Below are 27,045 nucleotides of genomic sequence, written 5' to 3'. Positions count from 1 at the left end.
ATGTTATAATTACTTGTTTTATTTGATTAGTTAAAATAATTATATGAACAAAATAATTATAATCATTTTCATAAGCAGCATTGAAAGTTCTTTCAATAAATATTTATTTTATAAAGGAAGTGAAAAAAAAGTTGGTTGTGTAGTAATAGAGTTTTTATATTTTCATCTATATCTATATCCATACTCTATTAACTATAATCAAAATGTTAGATTACTTACAACAGCAGTAAACAGACATATCTTGTAAATTTTTAATTTAAATAAATAGAATTATTACTCACGTGGTAAAATAATTAATCAAATATGATTGATGTAATATCTAATATATAATTAGATAAGATACATATACGTATGAATGAACATAAAAGAGTATTTAAAAAAACACGTTTATTTATACACTCACACTATTATATGTGCAAGCAGAAAAAAATTATTTTTGAAATAAGAAGTTAATAGTATGGGATTGATATATAGAAGAATTGACATTTACCATTAATTGGATAATCAATTTTATTGAAGACATTTATGGTAGTGACAAACACTAACCAATTCTGACCTATATTGAATTGATTTTGTATTTCTCTATCTATCTTACAATTAAAGTCACTGCTTTAGATTGAGAGAATAGTTTTGAATTTTGGTTTTGAATATAATGGATGATACTTATGATGCTATTGTTTTGGGTACTGGTTTAAAAGAATGTATTTTATCTGGAATGTTATCAGTAAGTGGAAAGAAAGTTTTACACATTGATCGAAACAAATATTATGGAGGAGAGTCAGCATCAATTACTCCGTTAGAAGATTTATTCAGGTACAAATTACAATTTAATAATACTACTTTATAAGTCATATGCTCATAAAACAAGAATATTCAATAACTCGATAAATTTAGTGCATGTAAATAATTTAATATTAATACTATGATCATGAATTTTATTCTAGTAATTGTGTCTTAAATTGAATGTTTCATGAGGTTGGCTGTAATTTTATAATACTTAATTACTATTTGCAATGTCAAGTCATAATTTATATATAGTTACATTTTATAGTTATATCTGTTTTTATTTTGTTGCTATTATGATTGGAAAGTTTTATTTTTTCTATTTCGAAATTACAAAGTATAACATAATATTTGTTTCTAAAATAATTTACATAGGTATATGATTCCACACTTATATAGTGCATAATTATATTTAATGAACTAGTAAGTCAATGTAATTAACTATGATTTTCTAATTCATTAAAGATATTTGAGAAAATTTAATTTAAGTTGATATCCTACTTAAAAAAGATAAAAAATATTTGGTAAGCAGTGATGATATAAAATATCTAATTTCATCTGCAACATGTTTATTCAATGTGTATTTTAATATTTATGTCTTTGCAAATGTAATAAATTATTTTTTTGTGACCAATTCATAAAATGATACAATTTATTAATTTTCAATCTGTCCCTGAGAATAAATTTATATTACTGAGTATTAAATAATATATGACAATATATTCCAGAGTTATAGGAAATCAAATAAATGATAATCATGGATATTCAATCTATATAAATATTTGGTAAAAAGATATGTGTACCTTCTTCAGAATGAAGTTTATTTTTGATGTAATTGACAAAGATGATATATTGATTATTATTTTTTGATTCTAGCTCAATTATCTCTCTGGCTTTATTTATTATATAAATAGTTATATTATATGAACATTATAAATTCCAAATATATTCTTATCTCCATTTTGTATGTAATGTTTATCATACTCATAATCTTTATTTCATTTATTTTATATATTAAAACTTTTGTATTCAAAAAAATTAAATAAAATAAAATTTTTTATGTAGATTTCAATGCGTTCTTTTGTTTTTACAAAAATCTTAAATGTGTAAAAATATAACATGATAATACCTACCATTACGTCACTTTTACCATTATAAATTAATATTATTGTATTTGCAAGTAACTAGACTTTACTTAATCTAATTGATTTGTTAAGTTTCAATTGAATAAAGTGTGAAATACAGTGTTAACTATGTACAGTTATTGAAAAACTAAGCCAATTTTATCAAAAAATTATTAATAAATAAATTGTCTTGAGATTTTGATCAAACTATTGAAATTTTTTTACAAAAGTTATGTATTAATAGATTTTTTGGAACAATTGATTGAAAATGTATATTTAGGATATTTAATTATAAAATTCATAAAAGCAATCGACTAAATTTAGTAAGTTCACATGATCAATTATGATTTTACAGCTGATCGAGAAACAGAATCCCAAGTTTGAAATATACCGAGATCTCTACTTATTTTTTATAACCACATCTTTTATAGCTTTATGAGATATTAAAAATTGAATCATTTTTTTAGATTTTAAACAAAAATTGTATGCTTTAAATTGAATTAATCAAAGTTTGCAAATCAGTTTGTCAACACTTAGTTGAAAACTCCTTAATTATTTTTTTTTTTATCTATGCATCTTATAAGAGTTTTTTTACATCTCAAAATTTTTTTTCATGGCAAAATAAGCATTTAATAAATTTAACAGAATATAGCCTAATCAATATGCTTATCAATATGCTTATCAAGATCAGAATGCAGATTCATTGAACAGAAGTCTGTTATAAAGACATTCAATAACAACTGAACATTCATAACTGGCATGTGTTTTTGTTATAAAAGTTTTCATATCTTCCTTTTTTTTCCCTATAATATTTTTCTTCAAGTAACCAAATCATTAAATGCAAATACCATCTTTTCTACAATTTTTTATTAATCTAGATCCTTTTTGTTACTTCAAAATTTTTTTCAGTCACTGTTCTGACACTTTGTCATATATTTCTTCAGTCAGTCATTTTTTGTTTAAAAATTGCATCAGTTAAGAGAGACTCTTATTTGTGAACCATCACATACTCCTTGATTTATATTTGCTTCAGAAAATTTCAGGAATTTTACAAAAATTTATTTGAATGCATTACGGTCTAATTATTTCATAGCTTTTACATATTGTTTCACCAATCTTAATTTGATTTGGAGTGATGGTAGTCATACTACACTTTCAGGTATCAAATTATTAGACATAATGTTCTTAGAACCTTATCTGAAATTCACTTAAAAGACAGTCACTCAAGTTGTACATAATGCTTACAAGGAGAGGTCTTTGCCAATGGGAAACAGATTTTGATGAAAATTTTTTAGCATAATCTATGTAAAAAAACTAGACACGTGTATTGACGTTTTGGCCAATGGGTCATCTGAGCCGAGAAAAAAAATAATGAAAATTTGAATTTTATCCCTATTATTTACTTATGTAGACTGTTTGCCATTCATACAAACTGCTGTAGCTTTTGACCAGAAACAAATTTTTTGACGTGTATTCAATTCATTTTAAAGCTCTCCTTCCATGCTTTAAAGTGAGTTCTCATACAATAAATTTCATAAAATCTGGCTCGACTTATCACGCCTCAAAGTGAGTGTTTTCATTTTCGGTATGCAAAAATACCACTTTTTTATTATACAATTGAACATAATTTTCGGCCGGAAGCGAATTTTTAAACGTGTAACAACTCGATATAAAGCTCTCTTTTTACCTTTTAAAACGAACCTACACCCAATTAATTTGATTAAGTTTGGCTCTCAATCAAACTGCTTTTTACGACCTACAAAAACATAAATACCCATTAGGATCAAAAGAAAAGGATGTTCAATTCATACTTGCTATTTGAATTATTTGCATGCTATATAAGCGAATACCTTGAGGCTGAAATTATGTAAGGATTAAGGTAGGGTTTTGCTGCGCGGGAACGCCTCGGCGAGTGCTGCTGCTCAGCTCGTCTGTGCGCCTCGGCTGCTGAGGTTGTGACTACTGCTGCTGCTGCTGCTCAGTTCCCTGTTTCAAACTGCTATTCGTGCTGCGCATAAGGTCCACTATGAGCCTTGGGCTCCCAGGATCTCGTCGCGACGCGGGTGTAAGGTCGATCGCACAATAAAGATGGTTATGCGTGGAAAGATGACTTTATTTACAGACACTTATTTACAAGCTCCAGTCGCCACAGCTGTGGATACTGAGCGAACGGAGTCAGAACTTAAACGGCGATCATGTGAGAGAGCAATCGTTGCAGCGACGACTACTGTGGTGTGCTCCGTGTGGCTTGCGTGCCGACACGTAGCTCGTCACTCACTGGTGCTCGCTTGCTACGCGAAGTCTGCTCTCGGCGCGAGTACTTGCTTGCGAGGTTGACGCCGCTTCTGAGTACTGCTGTAGTGCTACCAGCTGATGGAGCAAGCTGGCTGGCCGGTACGGGCGCTACAGCCCCTTCCCCCTGGAGGTTACCTGACCTGAAGGCAACCCAGAAATTGTTCCAGGTGCATGAACTGCGTGAGCTGCTGATTCCGGCAACGAGAAATGGACGCGCCGGGGCGCCTTGGTCGCGGGCTGCGGCTGATATTCTGCGATGTATCCGGGTACCAATAACGGCCTGCCATTCACGTTGATGATGTACCTGCAATCATCGATCCTCCTGATGACTCGGTGTGGGCCGGTGTATGGCGGTGCGAGTGACGGCTGGGCGACAGTTACTCGCTTGAAAACATGCGATCAGGTGTGAAGGTCCTGGTGCATAAAGATTTTAGTCTTTATGTGATGTGCCGTGGGCGTTGGCTGCACTACTCGGAAGTGGTCTCGGAGAGCATCCAGGTGAGATGGGCCGGTCGTCTTTGACGAAAAAACCTTCTGGCACTCTGAGAGATGTGCCAAACAGCGGTCTGATGGAGATGCTCCGAGATCCGGCTTGAACGCCGTGCGGAGTCCGAGCAGCATAGTGAGCAGAATATCTGTGGCGACTCGTGCACGGCATATTTTCGATGTTCGATTGTGAAGTTGCCGTCGTAGAGCTGATTTTGTTATACATTCGACGCGCCAATGTTTCTACATGATTTTTCTTCAGTCGTTATTATGACAGCAAAATCATAATCACATATTAATAAAGCTATTTACTATATATTGTCTCTACACATTCATTCTCTTCATTGGTGACCCCGAATTAAAGTATATTTAAAAAAAAAGAAAGTTAACTTTTGAGAGTGAAGAATGGTGTTACCCCGAGACAACCAGCAAGAAGAGCTCAGTGCACAACTCGAACAGTTTCGCCTCGACAACGAGCGACTCACTCGGGAACTGGCTCAGCAGCAGGAGCAACAACTGCAACAACAGCGACAGCAGAACAATGATGGCCTTGCAGCAGGCGGCGCACCCGCCCCAGTTAACCTCATCCCTGCACCGGCAGTTCATCGTGTTGCTGTCAAGCTGCCGCCCTTTTGGTCGGACCGGCCTAGCATGTGGTTCGCGCAGGCGGATTCGCAATTCATTATCTCCAACATCACAAACGAAGTAACAAAATTCCATTACGTCGTTTCACAATTGGATACTCGTATAGCTGTCGAAGTTGAGGATGTCATCGTCAATCCGCCCGCCGATAATCCGTATACTTTTTTGCGCACCAAACTGATTGAGCGTTTGTCTGCCTCAGAGGAACAACGCGTGAGGCGCCTGATTAGTGAGGAGGAACTAGGTGATCGCAAACCCTCGCAGTTCCTTCGCCACCTTCGCACGCTTATTGGCACGACAGTCATCCCGGATAACCTTTTGCGTCAGTTTTGGCTCCAGCGTCTTCCGTCTCACGTTCAAGCCATCATCACTGCGCAAATGACGGCTCAACCGACCTTGACCCTCGATAATCAGTCCGAAATCGCTGACAAAATCATCGAGGTGTCTCCAGCAACGCCTTTATCCGTCCGAGCCACCTGTTTCAACGTCCACCGAACAAGAAGTATCAAACAACGCGTTGATTTGTGCCATCGAATCGTTGTCAAAGGAAGTCGCAGAGCTTCGTAGAAATCGAAGCAACAGCCGAGGACGTCAACGCAGCCAATATAAGCAAGATTTCAGTCCTGATTCATCTCGTCTGTGTTGGTACCATCGCAAATTCCAGGAAAAAGCTACGAAGTGCACCAAGCCGTGTGCTTACAAACCGGGAAACGACTACGGCAGTTCGTAAGGACGGCGTCGAACTGTTTGTCTCCGGGCAGCCGTCTCTTCGTGACCGATCAGACCTCCAAGCGCAATTTTCTCGTTGACACAGGGTCTGATATTTGTTGTTATCCTCGTCGTTTTCTTCGTCAGCGTTCTTCTCCTACTAATTTTAACTTGGTTGCAGCGAACGGCAGTGCAATTAAGACGTACGGCTATCTCTCGCTTAATCTTAATTTTGGTTTGCGGAGGGAGTTCAAATGGAAGTTTGTCATCGCTGACGTTGATGTCCCAATCATCGGTTCGGATTTTCTGTCGCACTTCCATTTGCTACCTGATTGTCATATGAAACTTCTCGTTGATGGTACCACTAATTTACGAACAAACGCTCAGGTAAAAAAAGTTTTTCAGCTCAGTGTGAAAACCGTCGCAATGTCTTCTTCGCCCGAATTTTCTCATATTCTCGCTGAATTTCCTGATTTGACTCATCCTTGTGGTAAAGATCGTGAGATTAAACACAATACTGTTCATTACATTCACACTACTCCAGGTCCTCCAGTCTCTAGTACTCCTCGTCGATTAGCTCCGGACAAACTCAACGTCGCCAAGAAACAATTTAAGGACATGGTCGAGGCTGGCACAGCCCGCCCTTCTTCAAGTTGTTGGTCGTCACCGTTGCATTTAGCTCCAAAAGGCGAGTCGGACTGGAGACCCTGTGGTGATTATCGTCATCTCAATAGCCGTACTATTCCGGATCGTTATCCTGTTCGGCACATCCACGATTTCACAAGTAATTTAGATGGTTGCACGATCTTTTCAAAAATCGACCTTGTCAAAGCGTATAACCAAATTCCTGTTTTCGTTGACGACATTTGCAAAACTGCCATTACTACACCATTCGGTCTTTTCGAATTTCCTTATATGACGTTCGGTCTTCGTAACGCAGGTCAAACTTTCCAACGCTTTATGGATGAAGTTTTGTTCGGTTTAGATTTTTGCTACGCTTATATTGACGACATATTAATTTTCTCTCGTTCTATTGATGAGCATAAAAAGTACCTCAGAATTGTTTTCGAGCGTCTTTCTCGATACGGTGTCTTAGTTAATGCGTCAAAATGTGTTTTCGGTGTTCCGGAACTCAATTTTCTTGGATATATGGTATCTTCGAGCGGTATTCAAGCTCCGCATGAGCGTATCACGGCAATTCAAAATTTTTCTTTGCCTCAAACTGCGCAGGGCTTACGTCGTTTTCTCGGTATGATGGATTTCTATCGACGATTTATTCCGCACGCTTCTGAGTTTGAAGCACCACTTCACGACGCACTAAGTAACCCACCTTTGAAATGTAAGCAAAAGGTACCATGGACTCAAGAGCTTGAAAAAGCTTTTCAAGCTTGCAAAGATTGTCTTTCCTCGGCTACTCTTTTAGTTCATCCACGAATTGGTGTACCTCTCGGTATATTCACTGACGTTTCGGGCTTTGCTGCTGGCGGAAGTTTTCAGCAGTTTGTTAATGGTTCTTGGCAGCCGCTCGCATTTTTCTCAAAAAAGTTGACTCCTAAACAAGCGCAGTTACCGGCATATTACCGGGAACTTCTTGGTACATATATGACAGTCCACCATTTTCGTCATTTTCTCGAAGGACATCACTTCACTATTTTCACCGATCACAAACCTTTAATTTATGTTTTCGGACAAAAGCGTGACAATTTACCTCCTGTGCAAAGAAATCAGGTTGCATTTATTTCTGAATATACTACAGATATTCAATATATCAGCGGGGCAGATAACGTAGTTGCAGACGCTCTTTCCCGCATTGAGGCAATTTCAAAACCATTGAACTACGAGTCATTGGCAAGATTTCAAGAAGACGATGAAGAACTCAAGACTTTTCTGAATCAACATACGTCTCTTCAGCTTAAGAAGATCAAAGTTTCTGGATGTCAAGGATCAGTGTACTGTGACGTTTCATCTGGTAAGGCAAGACCTTTTATCTCTGCTCCATTTCGTCGTCAAGTTTTTGAACAGCTCCACAGCCTCAGTCATCCTGGAGTCAAAACGACCGTGAAACTTATTAGCGATCGTTTTGTTTGGCCTTCCATGCGGAAGGATTGCCGTATTTGGGCTCGAGCTTGCTTGGATTGTCAACGTTCTAAAATTTCACGTCATGTGAAATCATCTATTGGCATTTTCGATCTTCCAGCTCATCGTTTTTCGCATGTTCACGTCGATATCAATGGTCCTCTGCCTTCCGTTCGCTCTTTTAGGTACTGTCTGACTGTTGTTGATCGTTTCACTCGTTGGCCGGAAGTTTTCCCACTTGAGAACATCACTGCAGAATCTGTCGCTCAAGCATTCCTCAGCGGTTGGATTTCTCGTTTTGGTTGTCCTCAAATCGTTACAACAGATCGAGGTTCTCAATTTACTTCATTTTTGTTTCGTGTACTCGACGATTATTTCAGCATCAAGCACAAATATACCACTAGTTGGCACCCTCCAGCTAATGGCCTCGTCGAGTGTCTTCATCGACCTCTTAAGGCTGCTATTATGGCTCATTCCGATGTAAACTGGGTTGAAGCTCTTCCTCTCGTTCTTCTTGGTATTCGCTCTGCTTTCAAAGCCGATATTAATTCATCATCGGCTGAATTAGTCTACGGCGAACCTCTACGACTCCCAGGCGAGTTTATTTCAGCCAACGCTCAGACCGCTGAAGATCATCCGACTTTCCTGGCCGCTCTTCGTGATCGCATGGCTCGCCTAAGACCAACGCCAGCATCAAGACATTCAAAGCCTGGAGTTTTCGTTTATAAGGAACTTCGAGACTGCACGCACGTATTTTTACGTGAAGGGCCAGAACGACGATCTCTGCAACAACCATACAGAGGCCCTTTCGAAATTATTGACCGCAACGATAAAACTATGACTCTAAAAATTAACAACAAACCAAACCAAGTTACGATTGACAGATGTGTACCAGCGTTTATTTTAAATGAACCACCACCAGTTTTCTCATCACCATCGAAGCCTACGCCATCATCTTCACCACCAGTTGAGAAACCTCTACCTCCACCTGCACCATCACCAGTGAAACCTTTGCCTCCACCTGCATCACTATTAAAAAAGCCAGAGCGGACAACTCGTTCCGGAAGACGTGTGCATTTCCCGGACCGTTTCCAACCCTGACCTTTTTCACTCCGCAGGGGGGTAGTGTGGCGACGCGCGCACGGCATATTTTCGATGTTCGATTGTGAAGTTGCCGTCGTAGAGCTGATTTTGTTATATATTCGACGCGCCAATGTTTCTACATGATTTTTCTTCAGTCGTTATTATGACAGCAAAATCATAATCACATATTAATAAAGCTATTTACTATATATTGTCTCTACACATTCATTCTCTTCATATCCAGCCAAGTCGCAGAAGCGTGGCAGGTGAGGGCAGCTTTCAGCATTTGGTGCCAACGCTCAACCATTCCATTTTCTTGAGGCTGATAGGGGGTTGTCCGGATGCGGCTTGTTCCTACCATATGGGCTAGCGCCGTATAGAGCGCTGACTCGAACTGAACCCTTTGCTCGGTCGTGATAGTCAGCGGCCAATAAGAGAGATCCACTCTCTGTAGAAGGCAGCTGCGATAATCTCGGCGGTCATGTCTTTGAGCGGGATGGCGTGCGGCTATCTTTTAAAACGATTTAGATCGTCAAGCAGTGCCGGTAATCCTTTATCGAACGCATAACAATGAGGTTGAGGTGAAGGTGGCTGAAACGCACCTCGGGCACCTCGATGTGATTTGGTTGGTTGCGAGTGTGTCGATGTATTTTTGAGCGCTGACACACGGAATGCACTCGCGTGCCCAACGCAGCGTATCCTTTTTTATGCCAGGCCAGACAAATCTCTCCTTAATCTGCCTGCAGGTTTTTCGGCCGCCTGGATGCGAAGGTCCGGGGACTACGTCGAAGGCCACTCTGCAGAGTGACGGCGGAAGGTATGGACGAACGGTGCCAGAAGAGACGTCGTATAGGACGCGGCATCCCTCGATGTTTCACGGCTGGAACCGTAGGGAGGTGGAGTCCGCCTCAGTCATGGTTGCAGCGGAGCTTGCCTGAGCCTCACTGATGGCCTTGGCGTCGAGTTTTATGGGCATGGAGATGGTGCAGATGGGAGAGAGCGTATCCGCCACCAGGTTCTGGTCGCCCGGAATGTGTGTGTGTGTGTAGGCAATGTCGGTGCAGAATTGACCGATGTACGAGGTCTGTCCGGAAAGTATCGGGCCTACCTTTATATTTTCGTGCTAGCGTTATTCTTTATCATCTGGTGGGTGGCATTCTTCAAAGTAATCCCCACTTTATTGAATAACACGGTTCCATCGACGTTTCCATTTTTCAAAACAGTCCTGAAACTCACTTTTAGGGATAGCCTTAAGTACACTCGTCGCATTGTTTTCAACCGTTGTTTTGTCATCGAATCGGTGTTCTTTGAGTGGTTTTTTTAGTTTTGGAAACAGCCAAAAGTCACAAGGGCTATGTCGGGACCGTATGGAGGTTGTCGAAGCAATGCGATATTGTGTTTGCTCAAAAACTGCTGCACAAGGTTGGATGAATGCGCTGGCGCATTATCGTGATGGAGAAGCCAGTCACCACTTTCCCTAAAGTGCGGCCGTTTTCTTCTTACTGCATTACGCAAACATTTCAAAATTTGAACGTAGTATTCTTGATTGATTGTCTGACCTGTTGGTGCATATTCATGATGTACAACACCTTGACAATCAAAAAAAACAATCAACATTGACTTAACATTGCTTCGACTTTGACGTGCTTTTTTTGGACTTGGCGATTCAGAATGCTTCCACTGTGAAGATTGTTGTTTTGTTTCAGGATCATAACCATAAACCCATGATTCATCATCTGTAATAACTTTTCTAAGCACATTATCATCATTATTGACCATTTCCAGATTCTCCAGAGCGATTTCTAAGCGAATGTTCTTCTGCTCTGCTGTGAGCAATTTTGGGATGAATTTCGCACACACCGTTTCATTCCTAAATTTTCGGTTAAAATTTCTGAAATGATAGTTTTTGTATCCCAAGATCTTCTTCTAGTTCTCGCACAGTCATACGACGATCTTGTTCGATTGCAAGTCGCACCCGCTCAATATTATCTGCGGTTTTTGTCGTCAAAGGTCGGCCGGAGCGAGAATCACTATCGACAGAAGTGCGACCATTTTTGAACCGTTTATACCACTCTTTTATTCGTGTTTTGCTCATATACTCGCTTCCGAAGTCCTTTTGCATCATTTCAATAGTTTCCGAACTCGTTTTTCCGAGTTGAAAACAAAATTTGATGCAAATTCGTTGATCTTGTTTTTCAGTCATTTTTGACAATATCAAAATCCGACGAACGCGAAAAAGACACTGTAAACAAAGACACGCTGCGCATGAACTATACGTCCGGCAGGTGTCAGTAAGTAACCAATAGATTCGTGAGGCTTTACTGTAGACGTTTCTGTGCGGTAGAGGTCGCTCGAACACTATGGCGCGAAGATATAAACGTAGGCCCGATACTTTCTGAACAGACCTCGTAATGCAGTTCGTGCAACTGGCGCAGAGAAGCCTTCTCAGGCCATTGCTGAGAAGCCTTGGCGAGCGGCTTGTGGTCGGTGCCGATGATGAGGTCTCGTCCCTCAACGATGTGAGCGAAGTGCTTCAGTGAGGCGACGATGGTGTGAAGCTCGCGATCGTAAGGGCTGTATTTCTGTTCGGCCGGAGAGAGCTTTGAAACGCACAGAAATACAGCCGTGGCCTACAGAAGGCGGGCAGTCCAAGCGTCATTATGTGGTGTTTGACTGATGCCGTCAGGCCGGTGACTAAGCCGTCCAGGGCGGTGAATCGGTCTTGAAAGCGTGCGACTAGCGACTCTACAGTTTCTTCATGTGCTGGCGAGGCTAACGGCAGTAGGGTGAGAGTCGAGATGGAGTGCACATCTGCGTGCTTGAGGACTCCTGGAATTGGGCGCAGTGAGCGTTCGTTGATGAGGCGCTGTCGCTTGAGATCCGGCAGGAGTCCGAAGAACGACAGAAAGTCAGCGTCTAAAATGGGCTTCTTGATGTCTGCCAAGATGAATCTCGATTGATCTCGAGGAAGAGCGGCCTCTGCGCTGACTGGGCAGGCTCTGTTGGCTGGGTCTCCTAATGCCATCGGCTGGGTTGTCAATCTTGATAAGGATTTCTCGCGACACTGAAATCAATTCAGAGAGTAAACCCCAGATCTTGGAAAAGTCCTGAGCACGGTGCTTTATTGCCTGGGCGATGGGAGCTTCGCCACCTAGAGTAACAGTTGAAATGCCAGGATCTAAAATGACGTCGACCGCATCAAGGAGCTCTTGCAATGTTGATTTTGCCTTGAAAATCTTGAGCGTGTTAAGGGCGTACTGCGGCAACAGCGTGAGCCATTTTTTAAGTAGATCTAGTTTTAAGTATATCCTCCGTGACGTTGTTTCCGGCAAGTTCGGACATCTGCCTGTGAAGCTGGAAAGGCTTTTTTTCCCCAAGCTGCATGCAGGTGAGCATCTGCTCAAGCTGCTTTTCGCCGGAGTCGACGAGGCGCTCCAGAATCCGGTTTTTGAGAGTCTCGTACTTGTTCTCTGCCGGGGGTTGCGAATAATGTCAGCCACTTAGCTGAGCGCCACATGATCGAGGGCTCGGATCACCAAATTGAATTTCGAATCGTCACTCTTGATCCGATTTACATTGAATTCTGCCTCAACCTTGAAGAACCAGAGCTTCGGGTTATTTACAAGCTCCAGTCACCACAGCTGTGGATGCTGAGCGAACAGAGACAGAACGTAAACGGCGATCACGCGAAAGAGCAATCGTTGTAGCGACGACTGCTGTGATGTGCTCCGCGTAGCTTGCGTGCCAACACGTAGCTCGTCACTCACTGGTGCTCGCTTGCTACATGAAGTCTGCTCTCGGCACGAGTACTTATTTGCGAGGTTGACGCCGCTTCTGAGTAGTGTTACCAGCTGGTAGAGCAGGCTGGGTGGCCGGTACGGGCGCTACAATTATACCTCTATATATAGTGTGAATTTATGTATATATATATACACATATATATATATATGTGTGTACATACATTGTGTGAATTTCAATCAAGTTATCTGCTGTTGATCATGTAAGGTTACGTGATAGGTTTGCAAATATGGAAGGACTCTAGAGGCTAATCACATAAAAAAGCATTTATGTTTTACCATAATTATTTTGATTATTGTACAAAATGAAACTTGAAAGCATTGGATTTCAGATATGTATATTTTCATATTATTATTATTCTAAATTTTCTTTTTATTTATAAGATTCAAACTTTGGTTGTTTCTCTTAGACAGGTTAAATATATAGATTTCAATGCTCCAAATTAAAATAATATATTAATGAAAGTGGACCAGGTGAAGAATCAATAGAATTAAAGCAAATCTAATTTTAGAGATTATTCAAATGAATCTTAATTCGTTTTGGCATTTTGATGGGTGTAAATTTTCAAAGAAGTACTTGAAACATTTGTACATTTTGCAATAACAACATTTAGCAAATGACAGGGCTTGACTTCCACATTTTAATTTTCTTATTTCAGGTGGGTTTGTTTAACATTACAAAATGTTAAACAAACTAATTTGTTTAACATTTTGTAACTCTTCCATTTCTGTGTTCAAGCCAGAAGAATACCATGCATATTATAATATATTTTTGAAAACTGGAGCCTCAACTGGTTGCGACTTAAGGCATGCCTTTTTATATTGTCATTCCTTAAGCTGATATTGATTTGATGTTCAAAAAAAGAGCTCGAAGTTTTTAAATATTTCAAGAAATACTTCACTTGATTACAAAAATAAATATCATTTTTCTGAATTAATGGAGTACAGGGTGGTAGAATTTCTTTAATTATCAGCCTTGTCTGCAAATTAACTTGACTAATTAAATGTCAAGCTCTAGGTGAATATTCTAATAATAATAATGGAGGTTTTCTTCCATATGAGGTTTTAAAACTTTTTCAATATACTCTATAAATAATTCCGATGATATTTGACCAGTTTTGGAGCATGTAATAATATTGTTAACATAGAATTCCGACAACTCACCGACAGAATTTTTGATAATCTCAGAAAATTCCTCTCTCGGTTCTGATAGGCATATGAAAGCTTTAGGAAATAATACATCTGCATCTGTAAATGTATATTGGGCTATCATCTGATTTTTAACTCCAGTACTTATTGCGAATAATCTTACTTACCATATATAATAAAAAGCCTTCTAACCAATAAATTATAAATTTTGTATTTTTAAACTGCGATATGATTGAAAATCAATGCATAGTAATGAAAAAAACAACATAGATAATAACACTGCAATTAAGCTTACGTTATTTTAATTTTTAGCCTTGCAGTCTTCATCGAATATAACCAGTATATCGAAACAAATGTGAACTTGATTTGAGAATGCTATTCTGATCATACATTACATAAATTTTTAGCAACTAAACAAAATCTTTAGATTGTATGTTAAGCGCGTAAAAAATGCTTAATAAAGAGAACTCTTACCATCAACTTGCAGACACACTCACGCGTGTAATATACGTTAGTATATATGTACGTATGTTAGTATACCGTTCGTTAGTATACCGAACTGATATGCAAGAAGCTAATTGGTCGAAAATTTGAATTTCCAATATTCTGTTTAACGTTAGCCATTGTTGAAAAAGGTATTTGTAATTTTATTAAATTGAATCACAAAATCGTACTTGTCTATTTTCAAAGATTTAGAAGTATAACAAATGAGGTACATAAGTACGACTTTAAACAGTGAATAGTAAAATTTTCTTGAAAAAGAGAAAAATATTTTATCGAATTTGATGATGATATGTTATTATAAATTGTTATTTAAATATTTCAAGATATCTAGAAAAATTGATTAACGATTAAAATATTGAAATGGAATCGATGTCATCATCAAGTAAAGAAACTGATGAATTGTCTAATGTAGATGAAAAAAATTAATTGATTTCTGACAGTTTGCACATTTGCTTTGAAATTTTGAAAAAAATGATATATCCCAGTTAGTGAGCGGAGTGATTTTCTACCATTTTCAGAGATAATGGGAAAAGAGCTGGTTGATATTATAATTGACTTTATTGATAACCTTGAAATCGAAGAATTGGATGGACTTTATTTAGAACATGAAATAGACATGATTTCATCAGATATTATAGAAGATAAGGAAAATTTTAGTAGTGAAATGGAATCTCACTTCTCAGGTAAATTGTAAAAATATAAGATAAGTATAAGATTCTGTTGTATACCTATTTTTCCAATGTTGATTCACAAAAAAATTTTATATAGTCATTTATATATAAAGCTATTGAAAAATTATTAAATTTAAAGTTCTCAATGTGAATTCAAAATAAAAGCTTTTGCCAGGAAATTTTTATTTTCCGAAGCTCCACCAACCAATTCTTTTTTAGGATATCAATTTGATAAAATATTTTTTTATGACAGAATGAAATTTATCAAGTCAAATAGATATGTCACAAATCCCTGAATTAAGTCAATCCTCATAGGAACCCATATTTTTGATCCCGGATTCGGAAAGAGCGGAAAATTCTACGTTTAGATAAAGTATTATGTTGGGGGAGCGGTTCACCCCTTTGAATACATGAAGTCGACTTTGAAAATCAACCTGAAAGGGTCTAGCCTATTAAGATGGTCGAAAGTGCCCCCAACGATTTTGAAAAAGTGGATCGACTATCTTGTTCAGCATGAAAAACAACTAAGATTCCCCAATTTTCATATCCCTAAGTTCAAATGGGGCCTTATAAGGCCCTATTTTGTGATTTTCAGTTTTTCGACGATATCTCAGTCAATTTTTGAGCTAGAAAATTCTTTTTTTTTTAAATTGTAGAGTTTTTTAAGCCCTACAAAACGGGGGTAACTCGAAAAAATTTTGGCGGGAAATTCAAATTTTTCGAGCCGTTCGAATATTTCAAAATGCGATATTTCAAAAACAAAGACAGACTCATCTCTGAAAAAAATATATATTATGTATTTATAGTCCAGAAATGTCTGTGAATTTTTTCAGATTTTTAAAAGTGGTGGAACCCCCTCAAAAAAATAAAAACCGATAAAAAATACAGTTTTTTTACTCTAGAGCCGCGTAGGTTAAACCTACGATAAAATAAATACCACCATTGTGTTTTACGGAAAAGAATCAGCAAAAATGATATTCTGCTAAGACTGTCGGCCTTATTCACACTGTAGACAGCTATGCCTTTTGTATTCAGAGGTAATTTAATATCATTTTCGAACATATGTTACATGTTTTCGATATATTTTTTCCCGCAGAACACGATGGTGCTATTGATTTTGGCATATCATCCACCTAAGATGGGTCAGAAGCGAAAAACCAACAAAAATCCTGATTTGTATGGTCTTTATATTATTCATTAAATCTCAAACAATCATTGTACATATTTTACATAATTTTTTATTCTCAGAATTAAATAATTATTGAACGTATTTTAATTGTACTTTTTACCTTCGAAACTTGAATGATTATTATACATATTTTACATATTATATTAAATAATTTTTTTTATTAATTATTCTAATGATGATAAATACAAAACATGCAATGCATATGAATTTCAGTTTTGATTCTTTTCAATCTATTAATAAATAACCCTGAATTTTAAATTAATCTTCATCACTATCTTCTTCAATCACGGGAACTGTCTCTACTTGTTCGAAAATTTGCGTCAGTTCTTCTGCAGGTCTTAGAATTTTTGACAGGTATCTTGCGTGCGATAAGTAGTAGATGACCGAAGCCACATGAGAGCAGCAGCCGATAGTTCGCATTCCGTTAGAACATTCACAATAATGGCGTAAGATCCCAGCGGTGCCTATTGTATTAGGTTTGTAATCAATATAGCAATTATAAGTTCGTCAAGAAATATGTCGAGATCTGACTTGAACTTTGAGGATATTCGTGGAGACATTGCAAAAACTCAAGTTTATCTCATCTTCATCGTTCATCATTTCAGCTAAATATGATATAGTTTGCTGTAATTGATAAGTTCCTGTGAAAAACTTGATCAAATCTGATTTTGTCATTTCAGGAAAATCAAGTACATCAGAGGATGTCAACTTCTGAAATAAACTTGTTCTTCTTGCCCAACGCGCAGTTTGCGCTTCTTCTGCCAGACTATTTACAACGCTATCTTTGGAAAGAACATTATTTATCATTTCTTCATCGAACGAAGCCCTTGATACTAATCGTTTGCCAAATTCATTGATTAAAAAGCAAACAATTTTACAGTATAACCCAGCTTTAGGTAAATATCTGTTATCCAGCTGGTGATGGAAAAACTTATATTTTTGAGCTACATTACCGTGCACAGCTTCTACAACCCATCGAAGCATGGTAACACGGCGCGATTCATTTGCTTCCTTTGTTGTCAATTGTTTCTGATTTTTAATTTTAGACTGGGCATCAGAACACGATATTTCTCAACTTCTTCCAACCTCTTTACAATATCACGAAATCCGCGATCCAGCACGAAAACGTCATTCTCCTTACACATAAGTTTTTTCAAATCATTTTCAGCATCATCTAGAATAGTCGCTAATATTGAGGCATCATTTACAGTGGCATAAAAGGGCCCTAACACATCTACAATGAAACCGTCAGTTGCGCAAATAGTGAACGGTTTACACAAAGGGGCTTTTTTGTGACCTGAATACGATTTCCTTTGATATTCATTGTTGGAACTTTTCTGATGTCTTATGTAAGTTCCGTCAGCAACAAGCGCTAAGTTATCGCCACTCACTTGGTGAAGTTTCGATAACAAATTCGTCGTATGATCACGGATCAATTTTTCGCGATTTGCGGCTTTCAAGCCGAAACGTGTAGGTAAGACGTCTTTTTCAAAAGAATTAAGTATGGACAGTGAAAAATTCGAAACTTGTTGATGACTATCGAGCCCGAGAATAGAACAAATCATCTCATTCGAACTGCCAGACCGTAATCTAAATAAGAAAACAACAAGAGCTTGTGTTACGCTACGATTGTCGGAATCTCGCAACGAGGTCATCATTTCACGCAATTTAATTATTTGTTCCCAATGTAGTCCAGTGAAAACATAAATTCTTTCTTCAGAAATGGAAAAATCTGCAATTTTTTCTGTCAGTTCTCTTTCTGAATGTATGCACAGATTGTTTAACAGCTTCGTCAAGTCCGATGATTTTATAGAAGAAGAATGAGAGATAACTCTTAAGTTTTTTATCTGATCAGCATAGAATCGATTTTTAATGAGATGATTTTCACAGCACCGATTTCCTTGCGGAATGAAAATTCCTTTTCCGGTAAAAATTTGCTGACGTGCTTCAAAAGGAATGTTAACCAGATTTGAAACTTTTCGACAAATGCAGCAGTATTTGTGAGTTGAAACTACTCGTCTGTAAGGTAGTTCGATCGATTCTTCAACTTTTGTTTCTGAAGGTGGCGGAGGAACATAAATCGGATTTTTTTTTGCAACTTGGGTTGGAGATTCTGACGACGTTTCTGTTTCAATGGTTTCTTGACTCTCCGGAGAAGAAATTTCTGTCATTGTTTTGCGCATCTTTGCTAACGAAAAACGAGCAGTACCCCAGCATTTGCTGCACAGAATATTTCCAACAATAACTTGCATATCAAGTGCATCTGAAATTTTATCAGCATCATCAGCAGTCTCTATTGTATGCTTAGGTCCAACAATTTTTTTACTTAAAATATTGCAATTTGCACATTTTCCATCAATGTTCGACATAATGCTGAGAATCTAAAAAAGGAAAATAATATAACTGTCTCGATACGATACAAAAATGTTTCTATACGATGTTTGCTATTATGAACATTAAACATACTTTAATAATTTTAAAGATTACCAATTGCAAAACTTTCATTTTTATTTAAGAATTAAAAAGCAGAAATTAGAAAAATAATAAATTAAGGTGAACATAGTGGTTTTTACGAGTTTGAGAAGGGGCCTATTCTGGTATACTTTTAAGACTTTTAATTGTAAATAACTGTAAACAATAAAAAGTTTCATAGATCAGAGAAAATGCAGCAGGCAGCCAAATGAAATTTTCATTTTTTGTTGCATAAAAATGAAATTTTAATTTTTTTAAAGTTGTTGAATAACTGAATTTTAGAGAAAACAAATTGCAAGTTATTTAAAAAAATGTTTAAATGTATATCATATTTAAATATTTTTTGTTGGATAAACTCTCGATAAAATTGGTTTTATCAGATTGTACGAATGAAAACTTTGAACTGTTTGAAGAATATTGTGTTCCATTTTAAATTTTGGAAAAAAAGTATGATAATCTACAACTGAAGGTTAACTTTATGAGTTTATTTGGCCCAAACTAAAATTAGTGCAGCATGCTATACACCACCTCACATAAATAATTTTTAAATTAGCGTAGCATGCTATACGCTGGCTCATACAATTTTAGTCTTCATTTTAATTTTCATTATTTTCTCTGGGAACATATTAAATCAAATTAACTATATAGATTATTTGATTGAGATTGATGTCAAGATCAGAAAAAGAAAGATAAAATTGATAGGTAATTAATTGTGTAGACAGCTACCATGCAAGAGAAAGTAAAGGATATTTATACTTCTACTTTGCAACAATTATTAGTTTCAACCTTATTCATGTCATCTTTGGAAAAAGTAAACAACAATAGTTAGTTAGATGGTAAACAAAATTGTAAGAGTGACATTTTTGGCAAAACGGTTAATCAAAGTTTTATAATCCAGAAAAAAAAAATTTTTTTTAATTATTCTTTGTAAAGAAAATAACTATACAATAAAACGTATAAATTCAAAAGCAAATAATAAATAATAAACTTAATATGAAATAGTCAAATTTTCTTACGTATTCTACATGTACAAATCAAAATTCCTAAAAACAATGTATTTGATTGCCCAGTTACTTTTGAATAACACGCTTTACAGAACTACACAGCTGTGCAGTACATATTATTGATCTATTAAATTGCATTTTGTATACAATCGAAAAAAAAATTTTATCAGAAATTCTATTGCAATAAACCAGAATACGTAGAAAAGTATAAAAAGAACTGAACCCACTTCGCTAACTAGAATCCTAGGACTAGAAAGTTATATGGTACCAATGTTGGATTTGTTAAATAAAAATTTTCTTTGCATATGAATTATCTAGAGACTTATTGTAAAATTTTTTTCAATGTTTATCTAACGTGAATTTAAAAATTGTAGTAATAATTGGTAACAATAGTAACTATATCTTTATAAGCCTTAAAAATATCTTATCTTGTTATGAATTTATCAGTCTTAGAAAAATCTAACTTGTTTTAACTTGATGAATATAGTGAATACAGTATCTTTCAAAAAACTTATTAAGAAAATTATATGCTACTATTACCTGTAAGCTAATAAAATCACATTCAAGGTCATGTAATAAATACTTCAAAATTATATGAAACAATTTTAAAAAGAACAAGCTTCTTAGATAAAAAAATTTTACTCAAATCTTCAAATCACTCTCTACGTATTAAAAATCTTATAACTTTGATTATTTAAATTCAGCAACTACCTATGAAAATTCCTGTATTTTTTGTCCATAATAATAACAAAAAAACATTTGTATTTACTTGCAAGTAAATATTACTTATTATCTTGCATTAAAAAATTTAGCCTGCCAAGGTTTATGGTTGTCAAAATAAAATTTTTGTTTCGGAAACACAAACACTACAACTCTGACAATAAAACAGACATTGGAACATTCTTACCTTATACTGATACGTAACAATTTCAAGCAGTTGCTGCTAATTTTGGCATAAGTTTTCAAATAAACAACAAGTTTGTTCCGCTCTACATAAATATCCAGGTGTAATTAATGATAACCTAGCAAGAAAGCCCAAGCACCGATGCATACTCAATTATTGAGCACTGTGATATTGGCAATATAAACCTAAATAAACAAAAATGCTATAATTTACCGGTTCAAGCATCTTTAAAAATACTTAAATAATTGCAATATGTACCGTATTAAAACCACAGCTGTTAAAATCAACTATTTGAGTACAATATGACAACCTGGTTTATATTTTGGTAGACGACCCAGATCACTGCATTGATTGTTGACAATATATACTTTAGTATTTGAAAAGCAAGATAATACCCCAGACCAAATGAAAAGCTAAATAAAAGAAGAATAATACATAAAATAAACTTAAGTTTTATGCACTTGGAATCAAAATTATTTTATAATGTTTACCATTATTATAATCTACAGCCAAGAAAAATATTTTGACAGCCCTAACCTCCAATAAATGCCTCAATAACAAAATGCATTACAGGCAGCTACATTACAGTAATTACTCCAATTATAGATGGTTCGCTTTCGTACAATACATGGCTACGCTAGATAAATTCTCACACACAAAAATTGTTTAATATTACAAACTTAAATTATAGCATGTGCCGTGTAGAAACACTGAGAAACACCGGCTCATCTGATCACTGTATACTCGTGCCGGCAGAACCGTCCGCTAGAGTCACTAGTCGCAGCGCCAGTGGCAGCCATAATAAAAGTTACTAACACCATGCGTCAATCCACCTCGAATCGCATATTTCATTATATGAATTGATTGAAGTATAAAATGCTAGTTATTTAGATTCATATTGTTTCTCTATTTGTAACGAAGGGAAGATGATTATTATTTTCATCGAAGACTAGTTATTTTTTCAGTAATCAATGAAAATACCATTCTGGATAATAATGGTAAGGAAGATCCCTGAATGTTAGGAAAATTTGCTCCCCCATCCTCTTAAAGCTACCAAACTATTCTGTTGCCTCTGATTTTCGTAAATAATTAGTATTATTTCTGGATTTAATAATCAAAATAATATTCAATGATAAAAACTCTCTCATATTTAACGATAAAAACATAATTCTTCACTTAGTGTACTTATGATAAACAAACTGAATTTTAGCACACCTTGTAACTTAAACACCATATAGGGACCGAGCGTACGGAGCAGTACGGCTTCAGCAGTATGCGCATGCGAGAAATTTTTATCCCTACAAGAGATCGATTTTTTTTAATGCTTATACGTAATAAATACTCTATGTTTTGTAAATTAAATTTTCATAAAATAAGAATAGTATTTTGTGTACCATAATTATACCATAATCATTCAAGTTTCGAAGGTAAAAAGTACAATTAAAATACGTTCAATAATTATTTAATTCTGAGAATAAAAAATTATGTAAAATATGTACAATGATTGTTTGAGATTTAATGAATAATATAAAGACCATACAAATCAGGATTTTTGTTGGTTTTTCGCTTCTGACCCATCTTAGGTGGATGATATGCCAAAATCAATAGCACCATCGTGTTCTGCGGGAAAAAATATATCGAAAACATGTAACATATGTTCGAAAATGATATTAAATTACCTCTGAATACAAAAGGCATAGCTGTCTACAGTGTGAATAAGGCCGACAGTCTTAGCAGAATATCATTTTTGCTGATTCTTTTCCGTAAAACACAATGGTGGTATTTATTTTATCGTAGGTTTAACCTACGCGGCTCTAGAGTAAAAAAACTGTATTTTTTATCGGTTTTTATTTTTTTGAGGGGGTTCCACCACTTTTAAAAATCTGAAAAAATTCACAGACATTTCTGGACTATAAATACATAATATATATTTTTTTCAGAGATGAGTCTGTCTTTGTTTTTGAAATATCGCATTTTGAAATATTCGAACGGCTCGAAAAATTTGAATTTCCCGCCAAAATTTTTTCGAGTTACCCCGTTTTGTAGGGCTTAAAAAACTCTACAATTTAAAAAAAAAAGAATTTTCTAGCTCAAAAATTGACTGAGATATCGTCGAAAAACTGAAAATCACAAAATAGGGCCTTATAAGGCCCCATTTGAACTTAGGGATATGAAAATTGGGGAATCTTAGTTGTTTTTCATGCTGAACAAGATAGTCGATCCACTTTTTCAAAATCGTTGGGGGCACTTTCGACCATCTTAATAGGCTAGACCCTTTCAGGTTGATTTTCAAAGTCGACTTCATGTATTCAAAGGGGTGAACCGCTCCCCCAACATAATACTTTATCTAAACGTAGAATTTTCCGCTCTTTCCGAATCCGGGATCAAAAATATGGGTTCCTATGAGGATTGACTTAATTCAGGGATTTGTGACATATCTATTTGACTTGATAAATTTCATTCTGTCATAAAAAAATATTTTATCAAATTGATATCCTAAAAAAGAATTGGTTGGTGGAGCTTCGGAAAATAAAAATTTCCTGGCAAAAGCTTTTATTTTGAATTCACATTGAGAACTTTAAATTTAATAATTTTTCAATAGCTTTATATATAAATGACTATATAAAATTTTTTTGTGAATCAACATTGGAAAAATAGGTATACAACAGAATCTTATACTTATCTTATGTCCGTTTTCAATTTTACAAAATAGCGGATCTAATATGGCGTCGGTAGTACCAAAATCAGGTAATGTTGATAAAATTGCGAATCTAATTACTATGTGACATCCGGGTCACTATCTCAGGTACGTCTGAGGTGGACGTAATCTCAGGCGCTCTATTTGGTTTGCGTGCGTACGCTTAAACCGGGACGAGCGATTGGAGAATTAGAGCTTTTCTACTTCGCGTTTCGCGTAAAAAGAGTGAAAAAATTAAACTGGACTACAAGCCTTCCATCAAACACCAGGGTCCAATGGAGTCGGGACTTGGATGTGAAAATCCCAAACCTTGCCGGAATTATCACATAAAAAGTATTTTATTTTAGTTTAACGGCGCGACTGTCTTATTGAAAAAGTATCCCAATTCCTGCTGAAATACTTTTTCGAAGACCTATTTTTCACGAGTTTCGATCAGCTACTCTAACAAGAAGAGGAAAAGGAGAGATAGTGAATAAAATTTTGTTTCAACTTACTTTTCTTTTATTTAGTTAACTGGTACTGGAGAAGTCAATCTGGACCTGGCACTTGGTCAATGAGATGCACTTAAAAGCTTGTGTGGAGCGTGAGAGCGTGAGAGCGTGAGAGCGTGAGAGCGTGAGAGCGTGAGAGCGTGAGAGCGTGAGAGCGTGATTTTCGCTTGCGCATGCCCTTTTAAACCCTGGGGGTGGTTGGGAGGAAAATCCCTCTTTCAGTCCCTCGAAATTTGGGAAGAGTGGAAATGCCAGTGAATTCTAATTGGCCAACCGAGATTTTCCCTCCTTTTCTCTTTCGGATTTCGGGCCCTAATTGGTTCGGGGGCGTGGTGAGAATTGGGGGCGCGCGTTCAAAAGTTTGGGCCTTATCTCGCTAGATGACTCTCCAAGTACCATTTTTAGTACAGTTTCTCTTATAATTATTAAGTTATTTATTATATAAAATTATTACAATTAATTCTTAAAAATAACGTAAGTTCCTTATTATTTAACATATTTTACGCGAAAATCTGTTGATCCTACATGTTTACAATTAGTAACTTAATTAATTAACTCACTTCGTTGTTTAAATAAATTCGAACGAAAAAAGGGTATTATTTAATTGTGGACTGTATAACTGATTTGCTAAAATTCGTTCAAGTAACTGTTTTCGACTATTTACCTCATTTTTCTAATTTGTAATTTAAAAACTTCGAGTTATTTTCAATGATTGCGCGGCAACTATGTTTCTAATCAAAAAGTGTGTGGGAGGTTTCAAGAAGCTGCGAAATTTTCCTATCATGCTGTTATTTTCCCGATTCATTTATGTAAAATTAGTTATTAAGGTTTTTTTATATAGCAAAAGTTTTGACTTCTAAAAGTGGAAATCTTTTGGGTGAAATCGAGTAACAGGATGCAGGTGGAATTCCGCGGCTCCTTTACTCTTTATCTAAACCTACTCAAAAAACTTTATGATCGTGCGAGGTAAACATCGGAAAGCGCGCGATAAAGGGACGACTATTTTCACGTGTCCTCCAGCTGCTTCAGCTGAAGGCTCTCCTTCGCTAGTTTACCGAGTTAAAATTTAAGCTACACAAAAGTACATGAGGAAAAAAAAAATTTATTTCTAATAAACGGCCCGACGTTACAACTATATTTTTTTCTGGATTCTTTGTCCCTACAGTTGGATAAATCCTTTGTCTTCTCGAGTATTGTAAAGTGTGTATTTCTCTAACGGTCTTTTTCAAGATAGTTGGAGCATATTCACTCTTTTTCTTCGGCTGCCTCTCCAATAGTTCTTTTCAGGATAATTGGCGAACTTTCCCATCTTGTGGAGGATTGAAAAGTGCGTATTTCTCTAACGGTCTTTTTCAAGATAGTTGGAGCATATTCACTCTTTTTCTTCGGCTGTCTCTCCAATAGTCCTTTTCAGGATAATTGGCGAGATTTTCCATCTTGTGGAGGATTGAAAAGTGCATATTTCTCTAACGGTCTTTTTCAAGATAGTTGGAGCAAATTCACTCTTTTTCTTCGGCTGCCTCTCCAATAGTCCTTTTCAGGATAATTGGCGAACTTTCCCATCTTGTGGAGGATTGAAAAGTGCGTATTTCTCTAACGGTCTTTTTCAAGATAGTTGGAGCATATTCACTCTTTTTCTTCGGCTGCCTCTCCAATAGTCCTTTTCAGGATAATTGGCGAACTTTCCCATCTTGTGGAGGATTGAAAAGTGCGTATTTCTCTAACGGTCTTTTTCAAGATAGTTGGAGCATATTCACTCTTTTTCTTCGGCTGTCTCTCCAATAGTCCTTTTCAGGATAATTGGCGAGATTTTCCATCTTGTGGAGGATTGAAAAGTGCATATTTCTCTAACGGTCTTTTTCAAGATGGAGCATATTCACTCTTTTTCTTCGGCTGCCTCTCCAATAATCCTTTTCAGAATAATTGGCGAACTTTCCCATCTTGTGGAGGATTGAAAAGTGCGTATTTCTCTAACGGTCTTTTTCAAGATAGTTGGAGCATATTCACTCTTTTTCTTCGGCTGTCTCTCCAATAGTCCTTTTCAGAATAATTGGCGAGATTTTCCATCTTGTGGAGGATTGAAAAGTGCGTATTTCTCTAACGGTCTTTTTCAAGATAGTTGGAGCATATTCACTCTTTTTCTTCGGCTGTCTCTCCAATAGTCCTTTTCAGGATAATTGGCGAGATTTTCCATCTTGTGGAGGATTGAAAAGTGCGTATTTCTCTAACGATCTTTTTCAAGATAGTTGGAGCATATTCACTCTTTTCTTCGGCTGTCTCTCCAATAGTACTTTTCAGGATAATTGGCGAGCTTTACTATTCACCGAGTATTTTTTCAAGATAAATATTTATCAGATTCGGACTCTAAAAGAAGTTTCATAAAACTGGCAAAATCATGCCAAAACGTAAGTCGATGAGGAATGCCAGTGTTGATAGCAGTGTTGTAAAAAACAATGATCATAGTGATGAAGATGAAAATGATTATGAAGTTATGTGGGTACCCGATGATGATAATAGTGACGTAGAAGGTCTCGATAATGACGGAGAAGCTGATGGAACTTCTAGATTCACTGATGCAGTAGCCTTATCTTATGAAGAAGTGTATCAAAATTTTTCCGCGAACGAGAAAAAGTTAGAAGCCTCACATAAATACGAATGGATAGATCAAGAAAGACCATACGATGTTCAACTTGAATCAGAAATATATAATTTTGAAGCAATAAAACAAAATATACTAGGAAAGGAACATCGAGAATTATTTGAAATGTTTTTTTGTGATAGAATGAGAGGTTACATTATTGAAGCGATAACTGAAAATGGATTTGAATTAGATCCAGATCATTTCAACAAATTTTTAGGTATTATCATTTTTTCCACTTCCAATATTCGTAAAAGCTATAGAGATTACTGGTCGACTGATGAAATGTGGCATTCCGATGTTGTTTCAGAAACGATGAATAGAAATTTGT

General features: G+C 36.3%; 1 protein-coding gene across 1 annotated transcript in view; it reads left to right on the top strand.

The window, feature by feature from the left end:
• Positions 1-220: 220 nt before the first annotated feature.
• The window catches only part of LOC131675575 (rab GDP dissociation inhibitor beta), a 259,622-nt gene continuing 232,797 nt past the window's right edge, over positions 221-27,045 (top strand). The window contains exon 1 of the mRNA XM_058954602.1: positions 221-813. Within this exon, the coding sequence (XP_058810585.1) occupies positions 653-813 (161 nt within the window). The 5' untranslated portion in view covers positions 221-652. The remainder of the gene's footprint in view (positions 814-27,045) is intronic.

The sequence above is a fragment of the Phymastichus coffea genome, unplaced genomic scaffold (assembly GCF_024137745.1).
Source record: "Phymastichus coffea isolate CEN01 unplaced genomic scaffold, Cenicafe_Pcof_1.1 PCOF00026, whole genome shotgun sequence".
NCBI lineage: Eukaryota > Metazoa > Arthropoda > Insecta > Hymenoptera > Eulophidae > Phymastichus > Phymastichus coffea.
Note: the sequence above shows the minus strand (reverse complement) of the source record. Positions and strands in the feature narration are given on the sequence as shown.